At 42.6% G+C, this 23,764-nt stretch overlaps 1 protein-coding gene across 1 annotated transcript in view; it reads left to right on the top strand.

Annotated features, from left to right (window-relative positions):
* The first annotated feature begins 11,685 nt into the window (after positions 1 to 11,685).
* RANBP9 (RAN binding protein 9) overlaps positions 11,686 to 23,764 on the top strand; it is a 39,185-nt gene continuing 27,106 nt past the window's right edge. The window contains exons 1-2 of the mRNA XM_084281581.1: positions 11,686 to 12,263; positions 20,373 to 20,484. Coding sequence (XP_084137707.1) covers positions 11,747 to 12,263; positions 20,373 to 20,484 — 629 coding nt within the window. The 5' untranslated portion in view covers positions 11,686 to 11,746. The remainder of the gene's footprint in view (positions 12,264 to 20,372; positions 20,485 to 23,764) is intronic.

Here is a 23,764-nt window from a genome sequence, read left to right as displayed (position 1 = left end):
GAGCACGTGTACATACACAGGCACGATGGCCCAGGGATGCCCAGCTGGATTACACATACCCCAGGATTTCTGTAGATCAAGAGGACCATGTACCATAATAACACATGCCGCAGTTTATAACTTCCACCTGAATGCTCTATCGATGACAGCAAAGAATAATTTGACAAAATAAGACTCGTAACTCATTAGCGAGCGCACAGAAGTGAAAAACAATCAGTTACATTCAGAGTCTGCAAACGTACATTTATTCTATATCCAAAAGCTGTGTTTCAGGAAATTACCAGCTTTCAAGGCTGTAACCATTGTCGCTATCCTAGATGATGAAAAAAAAAAAAAAAAAGAGAGAGAAAGAAAAAGAGAGACACAACACAGAGACATAATCTAGAAAATATAGTGAGTTTTAATAAAAATACTGCCTTGCAAAAGTAAAGTTTCTTCACTACGTGATGCAGTTTAATCTCACATTTACTTTCATGGTGTTTTCATTTCTTAAATCTATTTACTTCCCCATATTTCAGTGTGTTATTTCTGTTTTCATCTCATGTGCTGCCACTGTTCCCGAGTACACTCCATTGCACAACTCTCTGTATTATTTATTTCGACGCAGCTTCTGGGATAAAGAATTAGTCCTGGGATTTATCCACAGCCTTGACGCTGGCCAGCTGGGTGAGTTCTGGCCGAGTTGCTGCACCTCTTCACCACTGCCTTCCCAGCAGAAAGAGCAGGAGAATAACCCCTCAGTTTTGAAAGCACACGGGTTTCTGCAGAAGTGCTACATCATAGGGGCTGTGGGAATTCTGTTTACCACTATGCTTTCACTGATGTGCTAGACTTGCTACTGAATTTTCCTTTTTTACAGATTGAAACCTAAAGACAAGTACCTGTTGAAGTGCAAGCTAAGGTATAACAGAGCTGGTGAAAGCAGACAGTCACTGGTTGCGTCTCTCCTTCAGCCTGTTCCAAACTGGACATTTGTGACCCACTTGGAACAGGTACAACCAGTGCAGACATGGTCATCTGTTCTGATTTTTGTTTTCTCCAGGTGGCCTTGGAGGGAAGGAATGAACCCTTTGTTACGTCTGCAGCCCCGAGGGGCAGGGGTGCTGCTGGGACTGCAGCAGCCCCAGGATGTAGTAGGCCTCCCTTTGCGAGGGCAGCCAGGGCGGCCTGCCTCGCACCCTGACACTTGCTTTTTTGGTCCTGCCTGAGAGTGCTCTGAACTCTGCACAGAGCCTGTCAGGCTAGGGAAGTTCCTGTAATCTCTGCATTGGCAGAAAATACCCAGCAGCCAGATTAAATCTGCCTCACAGTGACTTTCATGTCATTGGAGGGAGGAGGCTCAAAAGAGATGCGAGCACAAAGGCCAAACAGTTGTGCTAGACGTGCATGGGTGCGTTTTAAAAGATGTTTCGTGTTTCACCCTTCTGCATGACCTTCTCTTTAAAAAAAAAAAAAAACAAAACTCAAATTAGTATGAAATGCATTTTCTTAAATAGTGTCAACTACAGGAAAGGTTCTGTAACATACATATCCAAGATACACTGATTACTCTACAAGAGTACTTATAGTATGTTATCTCTGAAGTTTTGAAGTTCACATTAAAAATGTCCCCAGTGGGGGGATTAGTCAGATTACTACTGGCTTGCCTTTTCTTTATTAACTCATGTTTATTTCCTCAGTTGCACACTCAATTCAAACATTATGTGCCCCTTAATTAGTGAGCATCTCCACTCCTGTTCCTTAGTACAGGCACTTACTCTGCACCCCAAGGTAAGTTTGCCTTGCCAGTGAGATTGCAAGGGAGTTCAAGATCCTCCTCACACAAATTAGGCTGAAGGAACAGGACTAGGGCTTTTGAGCTGATAGTCAGAGATTTTTGCAGCATGAGTGTCAATGCTTTGTCCATCGTCCAAGCCCCAGTAAACAAAGGCAAAACTGTGCAGTGCCCAACATTTTGATCAAGAGTTTTTCTCGTGCATCTGTTGACTTTGCAACTGAAGTACTGTTGATCAAATTGTTTTTCTTACTGCTTTGTAATTGCAGGAAGAAAGCGTGTAAGTGGATTGGAATTAGGCACCACAACAATGACTGTAACCCTCATTTAAGGCACAGGATATGAGATAGAGGAATCCAATGGGAACCAGCTGAGGAAAGCTCTTTTGCGAGGCACTCAAGTTCCCTGAGGAGGATTTTATCCAACCCTTGAAACCTCGTGAAACCTAGTAGAGCTACACCTGTAGTGTAGGCACAGTGCAGACATTTTACCACAGCCAAGCCATGTGCAGCTTGAGTGCACGTTGCTACATTCTTGGCAGCACTGAGGGAGCATGAAGTAGTGACTTTTTTGTGTGTATGTGTTTGTAAAAGGCAGAGGACTGAATGTTCATCCCCACTGAGGATCCAAAATAAATATATTGTGGTAACGACCTTCGGGATGTGGAAGAGAATGTTATGGCACTTAACAGAAGTAAACAAATTGAATGACAATTCAGGCCTTGTTAATTTGGCAACGTCTTTAAATTCAGCACAGTAGTAGTAGCTACCTGGCCCCCTCTTACCATGCTTTGGCACCAGCACTGGAGGCACACTGCATAGGTTGTCCTTTCTTCCTGGTTAAAAATTAAAAGGTCATTCTTGAACATGCTAAGAAACTATAAGGGGTTTTGAAAAATGCAGTGCTAATTCTAGCTGTATACAACCCTTCTTTCACCCCTTCCTACCATCCCCTGCTTTTAGGACCCATAGCAAAAGGAAGAGTTCTCTTTCAGATGGTGTTGGTGTCCCTCTCCAGTACCTCTTGAAAACGTGTTGTTGGGTGTTTCATCGTTAGCAGTCATTTCATCAGAAATGTGGAGGACTCCTGGCTGCCAGAGCCACAAAATGTAAGCTCAGATAACCATCACTTGGCACTTCTTCCCGGCCAATTTTTAACTATTTAAAAATGTGTAATGCATGCTTTCACATGCATTTGTTACCAGCCACTCATTAATGAGGAACGATGAGTTCCTCATTACAGCAGGGGGTCCTCAACTTTTCCTGCATTGTTGCCCCTCTGATGTTTGCTGGTTTTGCCTGCCAGTTCAAATCCTTCTTGCCTGAGCCAACACCAAGCTGTCAGCACACACCTGACAAGGAGCATTTAAAGGATTTGTATGGCTGCACCTATACTCTCTGTGGGTAGGCATCATTATAGTACTTCCTTTTCCTGCATTTTTCACTGTGATTCAATATTAATTCTGTACATAAGAGCATGCCACATTAAGAGCATGCCACTTTAATTAGGGATCGTGCTTGCATTTAAGTTGATAAAGGATTTGTATTAAAAGTTTGAAAGGGAAGTTGCTGTCTTCTCTGCTATTAATAGTATTATTGCTTTATGTAACTACATGATTCCCATACAGTGGATAAATCATAACAGACAAATAAGCATCTCTGCCCACAAGGAACTTTTACTTCTGCATAAAAAGACACGAAAGGATACGAGCAGGAAAGTTCAATGCAGAAAACAAATAGGGGCTTGGAGGGTTGAGAGAGCACTGCAAAGAAGTAGCAAGTCTGCAAGAGCTCAAATCTTATCCTGGAGGTAGAGACGATCAGCGGAATTAGGAGACAACATTAATGCCTCACGCTACCTACTGCAGTTCCTGGATTAGAGATGAAAACTGAGATGCCTGTAGCTGAGGTGAAGAGGCTATGTCTCCTATGAAGTGTTTAATTTTGCAAGTATATTTCCTCTTGCCCAAGCCGTGTCTCACCTCTTCCTATGAGCCAGGGATGACATGCCATTGAGTCACGTCCCACTTCAGCTGCACCGGATCTTCGGCAGCTCCAGGTCCCTCCTCTTCCAGGGCTCAACCCTTTGCCAGAGCTGCCTTCTGCTCTCCTCGCTCAGACACTGAGCTGCCAGGGGAGTGGTGAGCCAGGCTGCAGAGCCTGGCATGGCTCTGACCAGGTGATCTCCATGGCACCGGGGTGGGCAGGAGGCTGCCTGGCAGTCCAAAGCAGCTCATGTGGGACCCACATGGGACAAAAGTGAAGGCCCTTGTCCCGAGTTGCACCAAACAAGGGGAATCACGCTGCAGGCAGAGGCTTTGGAGAGCAGAAGCATGCTTTGAGCAATATGCTGTCTCTAGAAGCCAAATATGTACTAAAATAAGGGATTATTAAAAGCAAACAAACAAACCACAAATTATACTATCTAAAATGGCATGGATTTTAATTTCCCATACAGCGAGTTTAAAGTAAATATCACACGCCTGTAAAAATATTGTAAGGACGTTATAAAGGTTGCAAAGTCAAGCACCCATAGTAATAAGAAACATGTTAATTTGGATTAAGCTTTGTAGCTTTAATAATTGCCTTCTGGGTGTACTTGCATCCTGGCAGTCCTCGTGTGTATGACCGCATATAACCCTTGTGGCACGCTCCTGCAGTGTGTCAGCCACTAGGCAGGAGGCCTGTGGGGCCCAGAAACCTTACATCGAGCAGAGATAAAACATGCGCCTTTATGAGCCAGTTTGCACCCTTTCTGCAATCTGGCAACAACTTTCAGAAACGCATTTTCAGGTTCTTCTGAGTCTCCAATGAACCTTGTTTAAGCACGGACCCTCCTCTAAAAAATCCAGGCTGGTCAGAGAAACAAATGAGAAAGATCTGACTTGAGCTCAGGGTAGGATTTTCATATGTGATCTGTATTTCTCTTGTTAATGACCTGGTTCTGCAGTACAACTTCACACTATGGGTTACTGCTAGAGAGAAGTAATGACCTCCTCTACAACCTCTGGCTGATACCAGCCTCCTCTAGGCTGCACTATTGCAAGGGTTAGTTCGGAGCTGGGGATGAACACTACCTGCCATGTAAATGTGGCACTCCAGGAAACGTGCAAGTTGCTAGAGCTGCACCCTCGACACTTCAGGCAGCTAACTGGAAGGCATGGTATAATGAGGCAGTGTTTGCCTTCACACAGTTTGGTCAAAGTTGTTTGGTATCTCAATGCCATAACATACTCGCTGGAGCAAAGAAGGAGTCTCTGACAAGCAAACTTATCCCAGAATTCCTAACCATGGAGCATTAAAATTAAGCAAACTATGTGTTTATCAAAACCTTCCTCTAATTAGCAAGAACTAGCTGAGTGTAACAAATCCATGACAACACCAAATTGTTACCTTCCTGCAATCTTCAAGTATAAAAATAAATTCCTCTCTACCACGAGACGTAACCTACTCAGGCCTGTGAGTCCAAACAACATTTGCCTGTTAGCAAACTTCATTATTCATTAGTTATCACAAGAAACAGAAAAGTGAACCAAAATTAGCAATATATGATGGAATGCTAGTAGAGCTTTTTGAGAGGGCGAAGAATTGCACTCCACACCTTTCTTTAACTTTTCTGACTAAATAAATAAATAAATAATAAATAAAAACAAGTATCTAAGAATACTAAATATGAGGGGATGCTTTTATTCTGTGTGTTTCTCTGCTGGCAGAAGACACTGGATGCCATCAGGTCAAGCTGGACTCATGACTTCATTGCAAATCCATCAATACCTTTTTCAGCTGCCAAAGTAAGAATCCCAGGTTTTATATTGTTTTAAACAAGTTTTTAAACCTTCTGTACAGCAAAAGCTTGCAAATATGAAAGAAAGGTCTCCTAAAAGCACAGAAAACAGATGGCAAATAACCAACCACCTACCCATCCTTTCTAAATGTCTTATTTTTAAGAAAATGGGCTTTTAAGCCAATTTTGTTTGTGGGTGGGCATTGACTCATGAGTTTTGAACACTCAATGTGGCAATGCAAATCCAGATCCAAACTTAAATTTTATGTTTCAGAAAGCACTGTTTTTTTTTTTTTTTTTTTTTAATTTTATTTTAAAGCAACAGAAATGCTTACATTCCATTTAGTTTTCAGAATATCCAAATTAAATATGTGCTTTCAAACAATTCAGGCATTCCCTCACATTGTTACTAGTCAAAACACAAGCAAACCTGTTAGCGTATCAGTCACAGGACATTTTAAGAACAGTTTAAGCGAGCGCCTGTCAGGAACACTCATGGGGTAGCTGGTCCAGCACCAAGGGGAGTGGAGGTTATGACAACCTCTCCGATCTGTGTCAGCATTTTGATTCTTAGAAAGGAAAATGGATTTATTGCTAAGGCACGTATGAGAGGGGAGGTACTGCGTGGCTGCAACAATGCTGAAGCTTTTACTTTTTACAGATTTTCACATCACCCTCTGTGGCATCCTCACACAGGTAAGCTTATAAATTAGAAGAAGCTGCCAAGTAGATAAAATGCAGTCATCTACAAGCTGATTAAACAATATTGTTGATGATGACAGAGGTTAGCACAGGCACAGCTTGGCAAACAACAATAATTGCTGATCATAATAATAATATGTGCTGGAACAGGAAGCTACTCTTCCTCCAATCTTCTGAGCATGCACGTTGCAATCATGACAGCATATATAATGGCAAGTTAATCTTCAAAACAATCACCTGCGAAATCATGACCTTGTTTGAAATATTTTAATTGCTCTGTCATGCAACTATTCCCCAAGGTTACTATGACTGAACAAAGTTAGAAAAATATTTTGCTTTTTGTCAGATGATGTACTTTGTAGATCCATGCTTTTGTACTTTTAAGATAAAGCGAGACAACTGTCTGTACATCTTGGAGGATTCTGGTATATTCAGTATATTCAGTAAATCATAACATAATGCGGTCCTATACAGTAAAATACTACTATCTGACAAGGGCAGCAGATTTTCAAGATTTCAGATTTCGGCAGATATTCAGCATTTCATGCTAGCCCGCTTCCCCTAGAACAGATTTGAAAGGGGCAAGCTACAGATTGGCGGTAGGACTGGGAGCAGCTACAACAACTAAAAATTATTTAAGCTCAGCATTTTCACCTGACAGTTTCATGTTCCTGAAGTCCATTTAAAATCTTCCACTAAGATTAGCACACAGAACATCTGAGTTTGTAGGTGTGAGAGATGCAGAGAGGAAAAAAATAGTTTCTCGTATGTAAACATCTACTTTACCAAAGAGCCAAGTGAGCTAAAGAAAAAAAGCACGATGAAACTCCATCTGTGTGCAATTCCTACAGCCTTACTCATCTGACTTCCTGGTTCTCCTTTTTGGCCTCCTTTCCCCTAGGGCCCTCCCACCTCTATAAACACCACAGCAGTAATTACACTGCCATCGGAGACTTAAACATTCTTGACATCATAACATCTCTTCTAACAAGTACAGGCCATTTCACAAAGGCCTAGCCTGGCTTTCGAGAAGTGGGTCAGCTTGACACATCCCATGTGTTTCTGAAAGCCTGCAGTCTTTGAGCTTGCTCATCTATGGTAATGGGCACCCTACCAATGAACAGGCTGGAAACAAAACACTGTCTGGTTTGCGATGGGAACTTTGCAATGTTTATCAGAAGCATGTAACTTGTAAATTTCCATCCGAAACATCATCTAGAAGACGTCCTGCTAAGCCTTGCAACACGGCAGCTTCCAGACATTGCAGTGGTGTGGCCCACCTGCCCCTTACCAGCTACAAGAGCGCTGGAAAGTGGCCAGCACCTCGCAGTTGTCCGGCTGCCGACGCACCGAGAGAGGGTGAGGGGGAAAGGAGCTCAATGTCAGGCCAGGGAGGCTGGGCAATTAGCTCTTTTCTTCTCTTGTTTCACCGTTTCCCATCCTTCAATCTCACTTTACCCCATTACTTACCACCGAGGAACTTTTTAGTCCAGACTGACCTGGCCAAACAAACTCTTTTACTGTAGAAATTTTGGCCAGTGTGATTTTTTTTTTTCATTCAGTCTTCAATGGTTTTTCTTATCTTTCAACATTTAAATGATACCAACTTGCTTCCACCCTTAGTAGAAATCCACAATGAGTCAGAAAGGGATCTTGACCTGTTAGCTGAGAATCGCTTCTCTAACAGTGCAATAGTTTGATATCTATTTTCACAAAAAGAATAAATCAATGCGTCTCATCATATTTTCTATTCTGCCCCCGCATAAATTTGTCTTGTGAATAAAACACATTTTGTTCAGCTTGGAGGGCATTTCATTTCTGTACCCATTTTGACATTTTAGTTAGAATACGGAGCTTGTAGAGTAGCCCAGACAACAGAGACTATAAAATCCTCTATTTACGGTCTATCCCAATGAACAGATTTTCTGTTGAAATGCATTCTATTACTGGACAAAAAGAACAACCCATGCACCAGAAGATGATCAAAAATAATTCTTCTTCATTGTCAAAAGAGGATATGGTAAAGAGCTACAGATAGCTTTGGAAGAAAAGCATGAAATAACTGTGAGTAAACTTTAAAGTCATAAACAAAACGCAAAGAAATCCAAAGAAATCGGATTAAAGGGATTAAATTTGGTGTGATTTTGTATAAAGCGTAAGTCATACTCTTGTGAAACTTGGGGTCCCTGGAGCTCCCAGTGCCCTTGTAGATACCAGAAAGGTAAGAACAGGTTACAGAAAACAAGCCCGATCTTGCTGTGTATGTTCACTGTTATCCAAGGACCACAACTACACAGATATAATTATATATATGAAATCTCACGAGTGAGGCATTAGCAAACACGAGAGATTTCTAATCACTGTTGGTCTAAGATAGGCACAGGTACAGTTGACTCATATGGCAAAATTATTTCTATTAGCGGATTGCTCAGTTTTATAAAAACAGAAGCACCATGTTATGTGTGAGCAGCAATATAGTAATACTGCAAATTGCAACTTGATTACCATTTGATTCAACCAAGTTAATAGCTGATGATGGCCTATAATTCGTATGATTCATTCTGGCAAGCCTTTCATTTGTCAGTTCATCAAGCCTATCCTATATATGAGCAATTAAATTAGCAGGAAAAAAATAGTCCAAATAGCAAAGGGCTCAGCAAAAAAAAAAAATCCTCCAGGTGGTTTGAAGAGATCCAACCTTAACACTGTTGAAATACCATCGCCTACTTCTCAGTGGTTTTCTTTTCTCATTAGGACCAGCAATTTGGCACAGTAGGTACAAAAATAAATAACATGCTGCTGATTTCCAAGTATCTTCTTGAAGCGAGGAAAATTAATTCCAAAACGGTTACAAAGAAACTATGCACTGGAAAAACTCAACTAGGAGAAATACTAAACAAAGAACAGCAAACAGTTACCATCACTACAAGTGGGTGATCTTAGATGTCAGAGAGAAAGTGGCTGGAAATTTGGCTGGCTGGCAGCTGTAACAGGCGTACTAAATCCGTATGCAACCACGAGGATCAGTCCTACAGGGGGGACAAAGGACATACACAGAAATAGATTCCCAAGGAGAATCCTGCCTCTGTTCCTTGACGACAGCCAGAGCGCTATCAGCATCACTTGCACAGATGGCCCTAGCCCACTTATGCACTCTTAATGAAAATACAAAGAGTTGCTAGCACAGGATCCAAGAGTTAAATTAACCTCAGCGGCATCGAGGCCATGCAGTTGGCTCTGTTGTGAGGAGAGGATGTGCTTACACCATCAAGAGGCTTTCATTCTTACTGATGCCATCTAGATGGTGTTGGTCGGGGGCTGCTCTCTCCTCTCCCCGAGCTCCATATTCACCAAGGAGAGCTGGTGGGATCACCAGCGGTGCCAATGCCCATGCAGCACCTTTGCCTGGAGGACCAGGGCCCTGGAGTGGTAGAGGACACTGAACACCTACAGTCACCTCCAGGCCTGTCCCCAGCATGGTGACACCCCGTTGACATGGCCACAGGAGGCCAAACAAATACCCTCAACTGCTGGAATTCTTAGGTTGCATTTCCTGTCTGAAAGTAAACGTAAATAAAAAACAAACGTACAGAAGAAAATCTCTGCCTAAGAAATTAGGCCTAAGTAGGCTGCTCTGCAAAGCAAAATCATTTCTAGCTGGTCTGTATATTGAAATTCTTTAAACATCAAAAACACACACACACACACACACACAAAAAAAAAAAAAAAAAAAAAAAACAAGAACCCAAACCAAAGACATTTTGGTGGACTAGTTTTACAGTGTTTCAAAAGGCCTTTGATTAAATCCCCAAGCCAGAGATGACTCGAGCAGCTAAGTAATCACTGGGCAGGAAGAAAAGTGCTATCGCGGCTCAGAAACTGGAAAAGGAAAACAAAGAGCAGAATTCAACAGCTAGTTTCTGCGATGGCAGAAGGTTAATGACAGCCTGCTTCAGGGCTCTGCAGCAAGTCTCATATTGTTGCTGTATTTACTTCTGATCTAGGAAGAGAACAGTATTGTGAGATAGCAAAATTTGCAGCTGTCATAATTATTTCAGTTAAGAAAAACAAGAGGGGACTGGGATGATGAGGAAGCCCTAATGAAATAGAATGGATCACGTAATGGCGAATTAAGTTCAATATTGAAAATGCTAAATAATGCATATTAGAGAGGAACATGAGTACTGCTTCTAAATCTGACAATTTCTAATTTATTTACATTGACTGAAAAGCAGAAACCAGGCATTTATGTAAATATCTGTGTGCTCTCTCAAGTCCTCATGAAGCTGTAGTCAGAAAAGCTAATAAGCGAATAGAACATTGGAGGAATAAATAGCATACTGATTAATATCGAGTACTAAAATACCTCCACATAAAGGAATTTATTTTCTCCTCTAGAATAGTCTGCAGTATATCCTGCCTCAGAAAAAAAAAAAAAAAAAAAAAAAAAAAAAAAAAAAAAAAGGTGATGTTAATGAGTCTCTGCCAGGAGCACGTTGAGGGGTAAAGGCTTTTATAAAGTGTAATGTTTTAATAGATTTGGATTATTTATCTTACCAAGGTGGTAAATGACAGGCTAAAAGCAAACAGAGTAGTGAATAATGTCTTGGCACGGAAACATGGCGAGCTGGGGGGTGGCCTCTTCTCACAGGTAACTGGAGATAGGAGTAGAGGGAATGACCTCAAGTTGCGCCAGGGGAGGTTCAGGTTAGAAGTTAGGAGACATTTCTGCTCAGAAAGAGTGGTCAGGTATTGGAATGGGTCGCCCAAGGAGGTGGTGGATCCTCCGTCCCTGGGGGCGTTCAAGGAAAGGTTGGACGTGGTGCTTGTGGACATGGTTTAGTGGGTGACAGTGGTGGTAGGGGGATGGTTGGACCAGATGATCTTGAAGGTCTTTTCCAACCTTAGTGATTCTGTGATTGTACAAGGCACAGTCACTCGATGGCGGCAGTCTCAAAATGGGCGATGTGAAACATTTTTTCACCAACACCAGGTGCGCCGCGACACCTGCCTCAGGAAGTACCTATGGCAAAAAAAAAAAACCACTTTGGAGTCAAAAATGGCTAGATGTCCATTTACAGCTACACTTACGAACGTAAGAAACACATCTCCAGAGACTTTTAGCCAGCCAACATGGGGGGGGGGGGTGGGGGTGTGCGTACATATTGGCAGCTGGCTTTTGTCCGGCTGTGGGTGCTGGGCGAGCTGCCGGGACATTTTGGTGACCGTGGCTGGCAAATGGAGCCCAGCCCCCTCCCCTCCACCGCCCTCACGCCTCGGGGAGGAGGAAGAGGAGGAGGAGGAGGAGGAGAAGGAGGAGCCGCGGGGCCGCGCACGGCGCCGAGGCGGAGCGAGGCAGGAGCCAGCCCCGCTGCGCGCCCTCCGCCCGCCTCGCTTCCGCCCGGCCCGGCCCGGCTCGGCTCGGCCCGGCCTTCACCGCCCCCCCCCGAGCCCCCAGAGCCCCCCGAGCCCCTTGCGGGAGCCGCGATGTCCGGGCAGCAGCCCCAACCCCAACCCCAACCCCAGCAACCACCCCAAGCCCAAGCCCAGCCGCCGCTCCCCGGGGCGGCCGCCGCCGCCGCTCCCCCGCCGGGGCTCCCGGCCGCCGCCAGCCCCGGCCCCGCCGCCGCGCTGCTGCTCCACCCGCCGCCGGCCACCGCCGCTCCGCCACCACCGCCCGCAGGGAGCAGCAGCACCGGCACCGGCAGCACCAGCACCGGCACCAGCAGCAGCAGCACCGGCAGCGGTGGTGGCGGCTCCTCAGCGCCCGGGGGCGGCGGCGGTGGGGCTGCCGTGGGCCTGCCGGCAGCGGGCGGCGTCCCCGCGCCGTTCCCTCACGGCGACCCGGCCCTGAACGAGCAGGAGAAGGAGCTGAAGCGGCGGCTCAGGAGGCTCTACCCGGCCGTGGACGAGCAGGAGACGCCGCTGCCCCGCTCCTGGAGCCCGAAGGACAAATTCAGCTACATCGGCCTCTCGCAGAACAACCTGCGGGTGCACTACAAAGGTGAGGGCCGGCCGCCCGGCGAGGCGCCCCCTGCCTCCTCCTCCACCCTCCCCCAAACCCCCCTTTTCCCCTTTTTGCCCCATTTTCCACCCCCTGCCCCCCGGTTGTTATGTAAAGCCCCCCCCACTCCAGCCCAGGTATCGCATTGGGGTTTGGGGGTGAGGCAGGAGAAGAAAGGCTCGGGGTGACGTGCAGGAAAAATAAGTGTGTTTTCCTCTTTATTTGCCTCTTTATTTGCCTCTTGATTTTCCTCTTTATTTACCTCTTTTTTTTTCCTCTTTATTTTCCTCTTTTCTTTCCTTCCCTCGAGAAAACCAAGGGTTAAGCGGAGTTAGAGCAGCCAGCGTTAAGCCATGCAACGCGGAAATGACGGGAGGGGAAAAGCAAGCAGAGAGAGGAAAAAAAAAAAACAACACACACACACACAAAAAAACACAACACAACAAAACAAGGTTTATTTTTAAACTGTGAAAAATGGAATTAAAAGTCACCCGTCGCAGGCTTGCGGGGTGGCTCGGAGGAAGGGCTGACAATAGGGCTCCTGTCCCTAAAGGTGGCTTTGTAACTTTGTGCCCACGGTTGGAGTTGCTGCGCCCGGGAGGAGAGATAAAAATCAGCGCTACGCGCTCGCAAAAATCCGCGAGAGGCAACAGGAGGAGAAACGTAAGTGTTGGTTGTTATGAAATGCCATAAAACCTGGAAACGGCGGCGGCCGCGCTGACCTGAAAAAACACCGCCACATCTGGTGTGCTAGGCCCCGCTCCTGGAGGAGGAGTGCTGGGGACTCAAAACCACTTCTGAGTTGGCTGCGAAGAACTGGGTCTTTTGTCGGCCCGTAGGCAAATGAGCGGAATGGGAGGGGAGAGAAACAACCTTGCGACTACCCTTTCTCGGAGTCTACAGTGGTGAAATTCAAGTGAAATCTCGATAAACATGTTACTGTTTAATCGGAGGAGGGGAAACGGCAACACAAACACATGGCAGGATTTGGCTCCCGTGAAAGGATTAAATGTACCCTCAGACTTTTTTCTTTTTTTTAATAGAGAGGCTTTATTATTACATACAGAGCACTCTGTTAAAATGCAAAGTTTAAGGCGCCGTACAAAGCTAATAAAGGGGGCAGATGACTAGCTAGAGAGCAAGTTTCTGGGAGGCACTGGGCGATTTAAGGACATGTTATTTAATCATCAACTTTGAGTTTCCTGGCTTTTGTTCAGTTTTTTAAGATCTTGTATTTTTAGAAGCATTTTGTATTTTCTGCTGCTTAGTGGCTGCAGCTTTTTTTTTTTTTTTTTCCAGTAGGATGGTCATACCTTTATGGCCATCAAGTTCTTTTGTTGTTTTGCTGTTTTTTTTGTTTTTTTTTTTTTTTTCCCAATTATTATTTTTCATTTGATCTGCTCTTTTTGTTCATAAACTAGAACTTAGAGAGTCTTGTCTGCCAGTGGCATTGTAGAAATATATTTTCAGGCTTTGTGTGTGCTATCTCTGTTTTTCCTTACCTCTTGCTTACTATTAAAACAGAAATTTGTTCCTTCAAAGAATTTACAAGAGGCTCCACATGTTTCTGAAGTAGGGGTAACATAGGAAGTACTGTGGGTACTCTAGCAGAAGTCATAAAGCGCAGCTGGTAGGTTATAATAATAAAATACCTTTACTCTGGCTCTTAAGTAGTAGTAAGTGATGAAGGTTGAAGAGTTCTTAAATTAGCCCAGAGGACTGTGAAAAGGAGAGGTGCCAATAGAACATGAATAGGTTTTTCTTTCTCCTAACTGCAAATGGGAGTGAATGGCCTCTTAAGAGGTCCATCTTTTCATCCTGGTAATGTCATGAAGGTGGCTGTTAGGGCAGCCACCAGCCTGGCACCTGGAGCTGGTACCTGGGCTGGGCGGTGAGCTACTTGGGAACTGGGGGGAGCACTAAAACTTTTCCTTTTTTCCGCTCCCTGGATCCTGCAGCCCTGTGAATATGATAAAAGGGAGAAAACCAGGAGGTTCAGTGAGGAGAACAGGGGAAGAGAGCATGCAGAAATGTGGTTAGTGTTGTGAAATGTCGCCTCTACAAATCAGTTGCAAGTAGGGGTCTCAAAAGAAAGCAGAGCGTCTTCTGGTAGAATATCAACACTTTCGGTGCTGCCGTCGATGTAGCTGTGACAGAAAGGTAGACCTCTTTGTAAAAACAAAATGTGAATCGCACATTGGGAGCGGATTAAGATCTGTTGTAATCTGGACCAAGATACCCAGGAAAGGGGGAGAGGACTGGTCTGTCCAAAGAAGCCAGTAATGAAAATCAGTTCTGTGTGCTATTGTGGTAATTGTACACATGCTCAAGCTTTCCCTGCTGCCTCTGTAGCTTTCTGACCATAGAACTGTTTTTCTGGAGTAATCTCCTCTTGCCTGTGACCAACAGGAGACGCTTCTGGCAACATCAGTGCTTCTCTTCACCATGGATGTGTTGGGGATGCTTGCTTCTGAAAAAAAATGGTGTGTCAAGGCAGGGAACAATCAGGAAAACAACACCTTCAAAGTCACTTTTTCATATAGCTTCACCATTTTAATGTGCTGGTGTATTGTGAGCAGTGACGCTTTTTGTTTTCTTGGTTTGTAAGAGAAATGATGGTCTTCTCTGTGCGATTTTGAAGATTCCTCTAATTTTTTTGCATACCAGTGGACAACTTGTATGGAAACGTGAGGTGCAGTAGATGTCTCATTCTACCCATTGGCTGCTGTCATGCTTTGTACTGCATTTCTGGACCTGAAGCTTTTTGCAGGCATCCTAGAGAGGGCTTAAAAGTCAAAAAACTGCCACAAAACCAGGTATTGATCAAGGGGTGAAGATTTAAAATCTATCGCACAGTCTCGCCTCAGGATAACAGCTCTTTAAACTTTGTTGGGGTGAACAAACCCCAAGGATCAGTGCTCGTATTCTTTTGTTACCTCTCAGAGTCGCAGTGTTACTTGAAAAGGAAAGCCTCCATGGGGAGGTGGTTGAAGGGAAGCTGCACTGACAGGCATGTTGTTTACCAGAATAAGTGTAATTTCTTTCCACAGTGAGTAATTCTGTTACACTTTTACAAATTCTGACTCTTGATTAGGAAGCTTCGTCAAAATCTGGCTATGAAATGCATATGCATTGGCATTAGTGATACTGTGATACATTAAAGACCATACCCAGGGGTATTTTTGGTTTTAGATGGATGGATGGATCTGTCTGTGTTGCTGCCAGTTAGCTGTCCAAGTTGGTAAAGTTAACGCTGTCCTTGTGACTGTTGTTTGTGGTATGTCTATGTAGGGGAGAAGTGAAAAACAGTATTAAAAATAAAATTTGTCTGATCTCATGTAATTGTCATATTAGCAGCACTGAGCTGGAGGTAAGTCCTAAAGGAAACAGGGGTCAGACCAGTGTCTGCTGTGTATAAACCATTTATTACTCAAAATACATAGCTATTAAGGTAAGACATCTGTAAAAATATCTCGACAGTGTTCAGAATTACTGCATGGATCTTGTGGAAAAACAACAACTTCATAAATGGTGTGTGTAGTGTGAATGTTCCAGTAGGCAGGCAAGCTGTTTCCAGCAGATAATAATCTATGCAATGTAGTATAAGGAGATAAAAATACAGACAGACCTAACCGAGGCTGCAGCCGTGAAGGAAACTGTATACAGAAGTATGTAAACAGAATAATTCATTAGTGATTAAAACCACAGAAGGTCCTCTGGTAACTTCACTTAACTTGTCTTGCGACGATTGTCCAAAGAAAGCTGAGAAAAGTTATGCAATTTTGAGTAAGCAGCCATTGCGTGAACTCGCTCTAATGTGTCACAGGCCAGGAAATCTTAGCCAGACACTTATTTACAGTTCAGTTGCCTTTGAACTGTCTCTGGTGCCAAACTGAAAGAATTCTATTTTATTTCCCAGTGCAAGCTCTGCCTCTCAACTTCTGTAACAAACAAAAGGGGATTCTATAGCAATAATTGTGTTGTCATTCAGTGAGGCAAGGCTTGTGTCAATTTTGCTGGCAGAAAACACTTGAAGCACATTCAGTACTCAGTGTAAGACACAGTACACCATGTCTGCTTTGGACACCCTCGGAGCTCTGAGATGTCTTCCTTTGTTAAATGGGGGGGGCAGAGTTGAAGCGAAGTCAGCAATTTGCACAAGTCTTTTTTTTTTTTTTTTTCCTGGTCTCAGTAAAAACTTCTGATGAATTCAACAGAAGATTAGGCCTTGACTATTTTATGCCTTCCATCCGAGGAAGGAATTGAACCACCTGTTGGAAATTACTTCAGTTAAGCTTATGTAAACTTCATTTAAGGATTTAAACTCTATAAACACGTTTACCTTTGAGGTCGACAGTCCTGCAGGCTTCTGTTTGGTGCATGTGCACCATGCGCTTAGATTTAGGTTCAGAAAATAGGTTTATAAAAGTTGAGATTTCCTCTCCAAAGATGTTTTATCTGAGTTGTTTTTTTCATGTAGGTGGAATTTTAAATTTAGATTGATTGTTGTTTTTTTTTTTTACCAAAAGTAGTATCATTAGTCCTTTCGCATGATTAATTTGAAATGAATGCAAATGATTAAAAATGTTTTTTGTTTTTTAAAAAAAGTCTTTACTTACGATAGACTCACAGTTGTTGAACACTTAATGAAAACCAAATAGAAAACGTTTCTAGTGATTGAACATATATATGACAAGGTTTACTGTGTAAAGCTCAAGTTTTCTTCACCTGATTTCTCTTCTCCCTCCAGTTCTTCTGTTTGCAGAATTCTCATTTTAATGCTGAAAATGATAAATATTTGGGGTTAAACAATACGTGCTTTAAAAGTATTCTCTTTAATACTTGAACTGTAGCTTACGCCTACACAAGAACTCTGCTTTAGGTAACACAGGGCAGTGTTCGTGTAACCTTCTACGGGCAGTTGGGACCATTCAGAAGTCCAGAGTTGGGTGTCTGAGTTCCTTTGTACTCAAAAGCAAAGAAGTGGGGATTCGGATGACCAGAGAACACGGTGACATGATGTCAGGTGTGTTTCCCTCTCGGTTTCCAGCCATTTTAAGGTGAAGGACATCCTGAGCAGAGTGTGGTTTCTCAGTTAATTCTGTCTGTAGGTGTTTGCTCGTTGTCTCCTTGGACACTGGCATCCTTTGGTAAGAAATTCTGCAGCTCAGCAGCCCGACGTGTAAAGAGCCTCTGTCGTGTTTTAAAGCTGCCTGATAACCAGCTTCTCTTGACTCCTCCTCGTGTAGTCCAACACAGCTTGGTAGTACTGAAGAGCTCAACCAGTGTGTTGGGACGGCGTAGAGGTATTTGGAGTATCTGAAAGGAGTCAACTGTTGGATGCTGATAACTGTGCTGTTATAAATAACTGGAAGTAACTGTAAATAACAGCAGCGTGCTCAGGTAGTAAAATGGGATTCATATGAGATTACATTAAAAGGCCAGCAGATCTAAATTTAGGGCGTCTTTTGTGTTTAATGGGATGAAAGTAGTGTTGGACACTGACTTCCCCAAGCATGTTGCTTCACCACATGAAGTGTTTGGCAATACTGGCAAGGTATCCTGTTACTTCTGCTCCTGTGATGACCTCTTATTTGCACTGTGACAGCTGTGTGTGGCTGCCAACGGGATCAGGGAACTGATCTGCTGCTTCAAAAATCTGGTAGGTTTTGTAAAGCCAGGGCAGTTAAATCAGCCTTGTTCATGGTGTGGCCTTGCACATACCTGCCTGGACTGGGGACGGGGTGTCAAAAGGAGACTAGTTTCAGGAAGAGGTGCTGAGAGTATCTTGAAGTGGTATTGTTTCCAAACACTTTGTGATTTCACACGCACGGAAAGGTCTCCTCCTTAATAGGTATACATTTTCAATAATATTTGGCCAGTTGCTAATGTTTTAGCCTTCTATGTGGAAGACTTCTCCAAATAAGGAGACTGACTCGAAGTGAAACCACACAGATTGTCAAGTGCATAGAGTAACCAAGGGAACTTCTTTTCAGTCTATTTTAAAGTAAAAAGCTAAGGACATTTTAAAAAGCAAGTCTCTTCCTGTTCCCCCATTTTTAAACTAAAATATCATTTAATCAGAGGTACCTACCTGGATTAAAGGGATCTGTCAGAAGTTTTGTGTTCTATCCATAACGTTTTGGGTGGATGTTTTGCTGAAGGATTCCTGCATACTTAAGCACGATAATCTAATTTATAGTGGCTAAATAGTGGGCAAGCAGCACTGGAAAACCAAGGAGACTTACAGAAGCTCTGAGATCACGTACTTGGTTATCGCCTTGGTTGACACAGCCTGAGGAAACTTAGTGGTGAACAATAAAGTATTGCATGCTGTCTTGTATACATATGGAGGAGTAAATTACTGCTTTATTTATTATCTGAGACTTCTGAAAACAGCATGCAAAAGATAGATAATAAGCTTAATACAGTAAAACCTGTGAGGTGATCGAAACATCTTTATGTAAAATGTTTATTAATGACATACTGAAGTGAGCAATGCATTCACACCCAGAAAATGAAGGCAGCTGGCTAGTTGCCTTAAGGTAGTAACACACTGAGGCAAGCTAGTCCTATCAGGAAACCCGTGTGGGTTAAACCTCATCTCAATGACTAAAGAGTTTGCTGTGCTAGCAAAGTTTTGCATGCAAATGCAGTCACAATGAAGTGGAGAGATTTCCTTGGCTGGGGATGTTATTTGTTAAGAGATGGTGGGCGCTAGCTCTACAGCAGAGAAGCGTTGGCTGGTTGAACAACATTTTACACTAGAGGGCTCTGTAGCTGGTTCAGTGGTGTAGGTCAGCTGTGCCTGGTCTTTCTGGCTGGCTGGGCCATTTAGCATTTTTCTGCAGTTTCTTGCTTGCCCTCCGACTGGACTAGCTGCACGTGAGATGTTTAATCTGTGCCTGAGCAATAATTCCAGTGTTACCACCACTGGAAGGATGGGTGTTATTTTTTTTTTGCATATGCAGATTGATTGCATTTCAGGTGCAGCAGGCCTTCCTGTCTGGGCTGCAGTGCTGAGGCCTGACTGATTCACACAGCACACTCAAAACAGCGTCTCAGATCCACGTCACAACTGGGCAGGGGATCTGCATGGATTTTTTGTATGGCTATGACAATCCTGTGCCTGGACAAACTGCTGTACTATCGAAATATCTCTTGCCAAAGTCTGACACATGTATACTTTCCACCTTACCTTAGGTGTTTTTTAATGTCTTGTGATCGAGTGCGTGACTTCCACACAATAGTTGAGGGATTTTGATATGCCCAGGGAAGACTGGGCTTGCTTGAACAGGTCGCTGGTACAAGAAGTCACCTGGCCAAAAGCCTGCTTCCAAGTTGTGTTTGGAAAAAAGGGCTGCGAGGAGGGGGATGCGTTTGGAAAAAATCACTCTTAGTGGCTTGCAAGCGGTCTTGGGTTTAAGTTGAACAGCCTGAGAGTAGACAGGAGCAGGGATTGGGCATTTTTGTTGTATCAGATCCAAAATCTAGTGAGATTTATTTAAAAAAAAAAAAAAAGAAAAAAAAAGTAGGAGCTACATTAACTCAGTTGCAGGCAATAATGTTAATGCTGTCCTCAACAGCATTCAACAAGTGGAAATGAATTACAAGTCATGCATTATACGGAGTGATTGATGTTTATTCTGAAAGACTTTCGAATTCGAGTATGTTTTCAATAACTTGAAGACTAGGTGGCAGTAAGCATTGGAATAAACTTGCTTATATCATTGTTCCGTCTATAAAAATGAGTAAACCCTGTGCGTTTGAGAAATCATGCGGTTCTTTTAAAGCCAGGTAGGCTTTTCTCAGATCTATTACTTACAGCAGTGAAACATCATTTCTTACCTTTCTTCTAGATAATAGTAGAACATTTTAGAGTAATATATCCAGAATTTCTGATAGCATGCTTAGTTGCAGTGCACGTGCCTACAATGGGAGCTTAATTTTGGAAGAAAATATTCTAGCATAAAAACAGGGCTAGCTAGAATATTGTAAACTGCTTGCTCTCATTAGCCTTTTGTTTTTGAGTAGTTGGTGTGTGGACTTTTTGACTTATCTTCTGCAGTTACTGAAAATACATTTTCATTACTTTAATTTCTTTTTCAGGTCATGGAAAAACTCCAAAAGATGCTGCTTCTGTTCGAGCTACACATCCTATACCTGCGGCCTGTGGCATATACTATTTCGAAGTCAAAATTGTCAGTAAGGGAAGAGATGGGTAAGCTTTGAATGCATTATTAATTATTACTTGAAATACTGTCTCACATCATCTTTCTTTCAGTCAGCAGATGTCTTTGGTATCAGTGCTTTTTTCATATCTTAACACTTTTTATGTAGCTTAATTCATTATTCATGAGAAGTTGCACTCTGATACTTGGCTAAGTGAGTTGACTGTAGTATTAATTATCCACAAATCAGTGTACACGATAAATATCATAACAACATCTTATTTTCTCTTGACAGAGGAGTTGGGGATTGAATGACATAATTTGAGCCTGCCCTTACCTTTAAGGGTGTTTTTTGATTATGTGGGTTTACAGACCTGTCGGTAATTTTTGGGAAGTGTTTAGGGTGTGTAGCAGACAAGCTTATCTCTGCAGTGCAGTCTTTTCACAGATGCCATATACGTTTAAAAAAGGAAAAATTAACCTTAAAGCTACTTGTTAGTGGGCAGCAGTAAAAATGAAGGGGAATGCTCTGAATGGATACCACCAGTCATTTGAGGGATTTTGTCACGATGGAAAGAACAAGTTGGTGAGGGAGTACAACTGCTGCTTCCCAGAATCCACCCGAATTACATATTTGTTGAAGCATAGGTGATGGCCAAGTTTAACTCTGAGGCAGACGTAATCTTACCCAGGAAAGTCTTTAACTGCAAATAGGGTCTTTGCTAGAGCACTTCAGTTCCTATCACTTCTTCTGGCAGAAAGTGTGTTTTAGTCCCGAGGCACTGATTATGTTGCCTGTGTAGGCCTATATGAGCAATACTTCTTTCTAATAATACGCTGTAGTATTTACTGTGGTGCTGCTTCAAGGTTCCAGTTAGGTTTGAATGACGTTGTCTTAAGTACTGTATGTACATGTTGAGGAAACTTAGGTCCTGTTGTGAAAATAAATGTTGGCAGAAAATATTTCATAGCTTTTTGAATGAAGTTTAGTACCCTTATCTTTTCCTTGTCTATCTTGCTGCTGTTTTACTTTCATTTTTCCACTGTTCTATAGGTCTTCTGTAAGTCAAAAACAGTAATCAAACTGTTGTTTATGGTATTGTGCAGGGATATTTTGAAAGATTAGCCTCTCGGTATTACCGCTGCCTTTTATAGGTGGTTGTGATGGTTTGCTGCCAGTTTTGTCCCAACAGTTTTCTCTGGGAGATTTCTTCATAGCAAAGATCTTAAACCTGCAGTTGCTTTTATCGTGCTTTGAAGACCTAAGTATTTTTAAATTGAGACAACAGTAATTAGTGTTTCAGGTAATGCTTTGCTGTCAGTTTTAGGGACAACATTTTTTTTTTTTTTTTCCATTCCTTAAGCACCTAAAATTCTGGCCTGTTGCTGACAGTGAAGTAGAGATTTGTATTGTGATTTCCTAGTGATGCATGTGTCTCTTCCCAAAATACATTTGTGCCTATTTAGTTTAGAAGCTTTTTTGAAATGATGTGTTGTTGTTTTTTTTTGTTGTTTTTTTTTTTTGTTGTTTTTAATGCTGCTCGTGTGTATGGGGAAGAGGATGTAATTTTACTGAACTCTTTTAACTTCTTACCCTTAGACCTCTATTTGTTGCTTTTAATCACTTCTAATGCAGAAAGCCAATCAGGGTAATCCTGCAAAAATGGAAGCCACTTTCAAGTAAAGAATTTCAGGATTTTGTACTTGAAATGGTTAATTGTGAGGTGCATGTAGCTTGGACTTGAGAAGTTACCTGCTAAGAGTGTTTAAGAAATCAGAGGGAAAGTTCTTCATTCAACGGCAACACATTACTGCCTTGCTTCACTCTTGTGACCTTTTTTTTCAGTGTCACTTTTTGAAATGTCGTCTGTGTAATGGACCTGCTCATTTTTTTTAACTTTGTATAAGATATTATGGGCGCTAGGGAATACTATGCACCAGAGCCAAGGCCAAACCTAGCTTCACCCAGGTAGTGAAGAGCAGGAGCTGACATGTGAAGCCTCACTGGATGCATCCATCTCTATAGACCTCGCTTTCAGGATGAAGAGGTCTTTGACTAGATGCAATGTGGATTTAGTGATTCTCTGTTCTGCTGCGTTCAAACTCATAAATTCTTCTGAAGTGAGTAAACTGGGGAATATAATGCAGGGACATACAAGAAGGTCTACAGAACTCACTTTGTCTGATAGGGTTTATTAGTTCTTTCTCACTCCCTGTTGTGTATCACCTGCCTGGGTCCGTGCACAGTCTTAAATTTTTTTCTTCTTGGCATCTGGTAATGGGAACAGAGTTCACAAAGACCATACCTGTAGGGGAATAGCTTGTAACTAATGTGGTCAATTACTTGAAATGCCCTTACTGTTGCAAAGCATCTATTCTCAAGACCTGAGCCCCACTGTGGAAGCACAACAGACTTCTTTTATGATATTGTTTAAAATAATAAATCCTAGACTACCAGAGGCAACTCAAATGTCTGTCTGCAAGCTTCAGTACAGCTTGCAACCTTCATAAATGCCAATGGATAATATGATACTGTTTATTTGGGGTTCCCTTTGGTAGCGGCATTTACTTCTTATATTTGTTTTTATAAGCTTAGCTTAAAGTATTTAATCACTGAATTATGTTATATGGGCAAGCCTAGCAGCATTTATGTTTGTGTACTCTGCATAGCATGACTTGCCTCAAATCATCAAAACCCTTTTACAAAAAGCCTAGTCTAGGAGATCTATTTTTTTTTGTTACCGTGGCTCTGATTTGGAATATGATTTTGAATATCTCCTAATTCCCCAACAGTCACAAAGCTGATTTCTCCTCCTCCAAAGGAGCACAGCTGCTTATATTATAGGGCCTAGACGTGACATAGCTTCAAGTGTGGCGTGTTGTAACTGTCTAAGAACAGAATTGTTTTCATTACACTAATGACTTAAGTCCCTAAATTCTGTATGCATTTGGGGGTGACAGTCTTGAGTAGGAATTTGAAAGTGTGTAATATATTAATTTTGCACGTGTTCATAATGAGATCATTATGAAGATCATAGACATTATGGACATACCGAAGAAACCATGAAGGCAGTCTCAGTAGGAAATAAGAAATAGATATGGAGGTGCGTGTTGCAGAGCAGATGAAGAGTGAAGTTGTTTTTTGATACTAAATGAGAAGCCATAGAGCTGTGTAACAACTGCTGGTAACAGATGAGAAAAAGGGAAGTGAGAATGATGCTTAATAAAAGGTTGAAATATCTTTCAAACAAAAACTGTCTTGGTATTTGCGCAGTGTTTGGCATGAAGAGTCATAAGATCCTTTCTGTGCTGCTACAGTACAGATATGTG

Source organism: Netta rufina (assembly GCF_964035555.1).
Source record: "Netta rufina genome assembly, chromosome: 2".
In the NCBI taxonomy this organism is placed as follows: Eukaryota; Metazoa; Chordata; class Aves; order Anseriformes; family Anatidae; genus Netta; species Netta rufina.
This window is presented reverse-complemented; position numbering and strand designations above follow the sequence as displayed.